Consider the following 5,966-nt stretch of genomic DNA (forward strand, 5'->3'; position numbering starts at 1 on the left):
TACATCATAGATCATTCAAACAGCCAAATTGGGAGTGGAATCATCAAATGGTCCCAGAATTCATTTAATTGTGAATTATTATGCCGTGAAATAAATATTCGTATATTCAGTCATTCCACAAATACGTGTTCTTAAATAGTTCAAAGGCTAATAAGTTGTCACGGATCATTAGCCCAACATGCGCAAATAAAAAATAAATAAGTAAATAAATAAATAAATAGATAAATAAATAAATAAATAAAAGTTGCTGCAAAAGCTGATTTAAACAAACATTTTAGCACCACTTAAAACATTACTAGTGAGACTAATACTTTTCATTATTCACTAACATATATTGAAACAATGTTGGTCGGAAATGTTTTTTTTTTTTTTTTTTTATTTGAAAGCGAAGAGACCTGACTGACCGCAGGGTGCTTAAGCCTACTGGAATATTAAAGGTGGCCTCGAATTTGTGTGACAATATATGCAAACAGCCCATGTGGAGACAAATGTTCAATTGTGGGTGTGACGATGGGAGAACGGAAAGCAGTCGCTTCTCATCGTGCAAGAGGTGCGAGTGAACAAAGTGCGGGAATGGCTTCGGTCACACGTTCCTTCATTCACACTTGAATTGAAAAGACGCGCACGCGCCGTTCCACGCAGGCAAGCTCGCACGCGACGGCAATGACGTTTATTCGGAGAAAGCTTCTAAATTCATGACAAACAATGCACGCGTGTTCAAAAAAAAAAAAGAGCTAAATGTGCTCGACACTCGAAAATATATTCGGATACATTTGCAAGAGATGTGCATGGCCAAAAGAAGTCATTTCTTCTGACATTGTTTCATAATAGATTAGATCTTTGCATAAAGTCTTGTTTGCCAATCAAATCTAGCACATGGACGGGATTACATGTTATGCAAAATAATGCGCGTAAATCACCATTACGCACAGATTTCGGTTGCATTTTTTTTTTTTGGGGGGGGGGGGGGGGAAATAAAATAAAAGATATATGTGTGAATATAGGCATGTATTTGTGTGCGTTTGGCAAACACCTTTGCTTTCAATTCACATGCGCAAAAGACAACCGTGTCGTTTGTGGTTTGATTTTTTTCTGGAACTAGCTTCCTCTTGGAGGTGTTTTTTGTCACACACACAAGCGAGCTTTAAGTTGTATAAGCCGGATGCCTTGACGCCAACAAGACCCCCCCCCCCTCCCCGCTCACAGATGTTAATGCAACACGAGCTGGTCTCACCTCTCAGGGGGCGCGTGTCGCTTGAGTGGGGGTCGGATGGCTTTGACGTCCACGTGCCCGTGGATTTGGATTAGCGGAGGCTCCTGTTGGCACATGCGACAAATCATAAATGAATAAGACAAATCATAGAAGATGGAGTCCAGTATCGACCTGCGCCGAGTCCGAATACGGATCACCTTTATGCAAGTGCAATCATTTTTCACAAATACAATGGGAAATAATTGACTGTATTTGAAAATAAAAGGACAAAGTCGAACATTTTCACCTAAAAAAAATAAAGAAAAGTACTGTTTGTAGATGAATGTGACACACAATTCGAGTGTGGAGAGAAAGTGGGTGGAGCCTGTGCTGAGTTTTTATAGGAGGTATCGTGGAGCGCGTGGAGCACATTCAACTTGCACTCTTGTTGGATTCCAGTCATGATGATGTCTCAGCATCGCGAGCATGCAAATACAGATAAGAAGGTACGTGGACTTTTGCTCATGATTAGCGCGCGCAACATGATGATCATAATCGGGAAAAATGTTGATGCTGTTTTGTTTTCCACAGAGCTTAAAACCTCTGGTGGAAAGACGACGACGAGAAAGAATAAACAGAAGCTTGGAGAACCTCAAAACTCTTTTGCTTACACCACAAGTAAATATAACCTTCATATGAGACTTTTGTACTAACTAAAGTTCTATTAGTATTACATATTACACAATACATATTTATATAATATATATGTCGCCGTAATTTCGATCTCTGTGTGTCTTGACATGTGAAGAAATTGACAATAAAGCAGACTTTGACTTAATATGTACTTGAAAGGTACATTCGTCCTTGAAGGGTAGTTTTCAACAAATATATGATGATGAGCGCTAAGGTTAAAAGTTTTGGCTTTTTTTTTTTTTTTTTTTTTTTACACAGCTCATCTGACTTTGATTTTTCACCCCTCTTTTAAAACGTTCTGACATTTTTGATTTGCTTGAACAGTGATTCAAAAATTGGGGTTCCGCGGGCGCCCTCTAGCGGTACGCCAAAGACGCAATTACATTTGGTCTTTCCGTGATGCAAAAGTCGCTTCAACTTTTCTTTTCATCAAGTAGACTACATCAGTTCAGCTTAGTTATATGAAACAATACATTTTTATGAAATATGATATAAATATTGATCATTGAATAGTCATGTATTTTTTTTTTTTAACCTACTTCAAAAAGTGTGTTTGAAAGCGCGCGCGTGTGTATCTAAAAGTGTGTGTGTGCGCTGCTGCCTGCTTCTGTTGGACAGTTAGCCGGTGGTGGGCGCAGGTTGGAGAAAGCAGAGATCCTGGAGCACACCGTCTACTTCCTGCAGCAAGATGTCAAGAAAGGAAACGTGAAGCAGGTGCTTCACTCTTACCAACATGGCTTCTCCTCCTGCCTGCAGAGGGCTGCCCACTTTCTGCATTCCGACAGCAAAGCCATGGGTCTCGCTGACTCAGCCTCAGCTTCCTCATCTTCTTCGTGGGCCTCCTGGTCCCCTCCGACTATTGGGGGTCCCTCCAAGGTCATCCTTTTCAACACCACGCCTCAAAAGAGGCCTAGCATGGAGGGGAGCTTGTGGAGACCCTGGTCCTGATCTACAACAGGAGGGGACAATGTCAAGGCAATACAATGTACAACTCACATGTATATATAACTATCTTTTATTTTGAAGACCAAAATCCACTGTGACGCTGTTGATACAACGCACGTTTGCACCTTTAATTTATTTAAATGTCGTGTGTGAATAAAAATGGGAAAACGTTCATATCAGTCGTCACGTTGGTCATTTTCTCGCCATCCATTTTGTAAACCGCTTCTCCTCACCAGGGTGGCAAGAGGATGCCACTAAAACTGCAGTTCAAAGGTCACATTGGTTTATTCTTTTGTCTACCACTAGAGGGACCCCGCGAACCAGGAGTGGCACTCAACTGTGTGTTCTATTACTGGAGCTAAAAGGAAAATAAGGGATTTGGCCATGCATGTTCTTTTCAATGAATTGGATGGAACGCTTTAATGCTTCATCTGGTCGACACTTACATGAGTCACTTGACATCAAGCCTATTTTAGCGTCCTTAATTTTGGAGTGTCCAATGCTCACCAGAATCAAATGTTTGGCTTCATACACAAAGAAAGGAAAAAAAAAAAAGCTGCAGTTCATATTCTATCAAACTCATAAACAAAGTAGTTGTAAATCAAGGCATCGATGCAGCTCCAAAATTCTTCCTCTTAACTTCCTATGGAAAATGTCCACCCCTTTGCAATCTTCTTCCAAACATCCCTTGCTACAGTTCATAATCTTTTCAAACTCTTAAACAAAGTAGTTGTAAATCAAGGCATCGATGCAGCTCCAAAATTCTTCCTCTTAACTTCCTATGGAAAATTTCCACCCCTTTGCAATCTTCTTCCAAACATCCATCCCTTGCTGCTTTTTATCATCTGGGTCCTCTCAAGTCTTGAGGACTTCCCGTGTAGCGTCCTCCGCCTCTTCCTCTGCCGTCCCCGCTTCGGCCTCCGCCCCGCTTCCTCTTGTATGCCCCCGCCCCCTCCTTTTCATCACGAGTCCAAAGGTTGTCGCAGCGTCCGGGCGCCTGGTACCCAGGCAGCTTGTGGTCCAGCGGGTCCTTGGAGAGGAGAATCCAGATGACGGGCAGCTTCCTGCTGACGGTGATGCTGTCGAGCCCGACGGCCGCCTCCAGGGGCTCCCACACATCCGTCAGCGTGGTGCTGGCCAGCGAGGTCAGCTGATGCAGGCCGCGGACACGTCGCTTAACCACCTCGGCGCACGTGATGGCTTTTGACACGCCCTTGCCGCTCGCCGTGAATACCAGCTGGCGGCAGAGGGGGCGGCCAGGCGGAGCCTCGTCCACCTCGCCTTCACCGTCTTTTTCTGCCTGGGGTTTGGTCTCTACGCGGCTCAGGGCGTAACGGAGCAGGTTGCGGATCTTGCTGCCTTCTTTGACGCGCACCTCCGGCGTATCGTCGACGAGGCTGAACGGACACACGGACGGCTGCTCCGTACTGCGAACCTTACTGTAGTTCTCCATCTGTAAAGACACGCACAACATTTAGAAGTTGGATTTTTGCCACTGAATGTTCTTGTTTTACATCACAAAGAATTTCTAATAACATACTCGCCAGCGTAATCAAATGTACTCTTGTAATTGGAGTCAAACAGGCTTTATGCTATTGTTAAATGATACCACTATGTATCCATTACGGTACAATATGATGGTTACAAGAGGTTTCAAAGTTACATATAGTAACATCGTTGTGGAGTCTTTGCTTGTTGTCACGGGACCAACTCACCTAAAATTAGAATGGTACATTTAAAAAAAACAAAAACATTTGGTGCACTGATGACAAGGGTGCCACACATTTGTTGCTAGCAGGTTTATGTAGTGACTCCAAAGCTATATTGTGCTTTCATTACCTCGCGTTGCAAACGTAGACAAACGTATTTAAAGAAATAATTATTTCTCCGATTATCTGACAGATAAAAAATCCAATATTCATTTACAGACGAACCAGCGTTCGAGGCTAGGCTAGCGTTAGCACAGGCAAGGCATCAACTAATTCCACTCGACACGGTCGCCAAAGTAACATCATACCAACGCTGGCGACCGAGATACATTTTGCGTGATCGTGGTGAATGTAGAAATATCAACTCACTTGGAATCTTATTTTTATTTTCCTTCTTTTCGCTCCGTTTCTTCACATGTTTGGTGTGGCTTCTCACGCTGCCGTAAAGCTAAGATGAGTGTCGCAAAACGACGGAGCCTTAAGGGGCGTGGCTGTTGTGCGTGTGTGCGATTGATGAATGAATGAATGATGATGCTGATAAAAGGGCGCAAGGAGCGGCTGGTACGCCTTTCTACGATGAACATTTTTGTTGACAAATTGAAAATGTCAACTTTTCACCCTTTTTCCCTTTATGGGAGGGATTTCTATCTTCCTCGTCACTATTTTAGGCCGAATAAATTGCTGTTTGAAGGGCTTTCTCCATAACACTAAAAAATGTGCAAAATAAAGACACATCAAAACGATTTTTGTAGTCTTACACACATATAAATGTATGAAACACGCAAACCTATTCAAATTCACCTTAGCACCTGTAGATTTGGTCATTTTCAGGCATCCTTCAAAGACAATCTCATCCTAAAGATTTGGTAGTAAATTTGAAAGACGCAGACTGGACAACTTTCACCCAGATGTGAAAGTGTGAGCGTGCGTGCGTGCAAAGGAATGTTTGCAGCAGGCTGTTGAAAGAAAGCGCTCTTGTAATCATTGTGTTTATTGTTAGTCTGGCAAGTCAATGATTGGATGATTAAATGATCTTTTTTGGGGGGAGAGGGTCTCAACATTCATGAATTTTTGAAAAAGAAAACTCACTCAGTAGTGTAGATTGGAAAGTTTGAAAGATTCAGCCCTGGACATGAAATTGGGCTTTGATAACATGACCCACAAAACATTTTGTCGGCCATTTTGAGCTGAATTAGTCATTTTGATGAAATCTGGGACTTTGGCAAACAAATTTAGTCTATGGATGCTTCAATGGTATGTAGGTTTGTGAAAAACCTTTCTTCATCCCTTTTCAGTAGGTATTAAGTTTATGAACACATTCACGTGTGTGTGAAGGAAGGAAGGGGTGTTCTTTGAGGGGCGTGGCCAGTAGAACTTGGACTGCACCTCCCTACAAGGCCGTGGTAACGCAGCATTTGGCGCGCAGT

At 42.7% G+C, this 5,966-nt stretch overlaps 2 protein-coding genes across 3 annotated transcripts; one reads left to right on the plus strand and one right to left on the minus strand.

The window, feature by feature from the left end:
- Nucleotides 1-1,188: 1,188 nt before the first annotated feature.
- rpp25l (ribonuclease P/MRP 25 subunit-like) lies at nt 1,189-5,027 on the minus strand. Of its 2 annotated transcripts, XR_015066991.1 has the most exons (4): nt 4,909-5,027; nt 3,277-4,283; nt 2,615-2,834; nt 1,189-1,317 (listed from the first exon to the last, which is right to left on the minus strand). XR_015066991.1 is itself a non-coding variant. In XM_085919236.1 (2 exons), exon 2 carries the CDS (start codon nt 4,281-4,283, stop codon nt 3,672-3,674), a length of 612 nt encoding a protein of 203 aa, XP_085775362.1. In that variant the 5' UTR covers nt 4,909-5,027; the 3' UTR covers nt 3,222-3,671. The 2 variants fall into 2 exon arrangements, 1 of the variants encoding a protein (XP_085775362.1); XM_085919236.1 differs by lacking the exons at nt 1,189-1,317; nt 2,615-2,834 and having other exon boundaries at nt 3,222-4,283.
- On the plus strand, nt 1,640-3,104 carry LOC147051591 (transcription factor HES-7.1-like). The gene is made up of 3 exons (XM_085919238.1): nt 1,640-1,698; nt 1,784-1,870; nt 2,504-3,104. The coding sequence occupies exons 1-3, from the start codon at nt 1,654-1,656 to the stop codon at nt 2,831-2,833; spliced, it is 462 nt and encodes a 153-aa protein (XP_085775364.1). The 5' UTR covers nt 1,640-1,653; the 3' UTR covers nt 2,834-3,104.
- Nucleotides 5,028-5,966: the final 939 nt, after the last annotated feature.

This window comes from Syngnathus leptorhynchus, chromosome 8 (genome assembly GCF_054491065.1).
Source record: "Syngnathus leptorhynchus isolate UIUO chromosome 8, UIUO_Slep, whole genome shotgun sequence".
In the NCBI taxonomy this organism is placed as follows: domain Eukaryota; kingdom Metazoa; phylum Chordata; class Actinopteri; order Syngnathiformes; family Syngnathidae; genus Syngnathus; species Syngnathus leptorhynchus.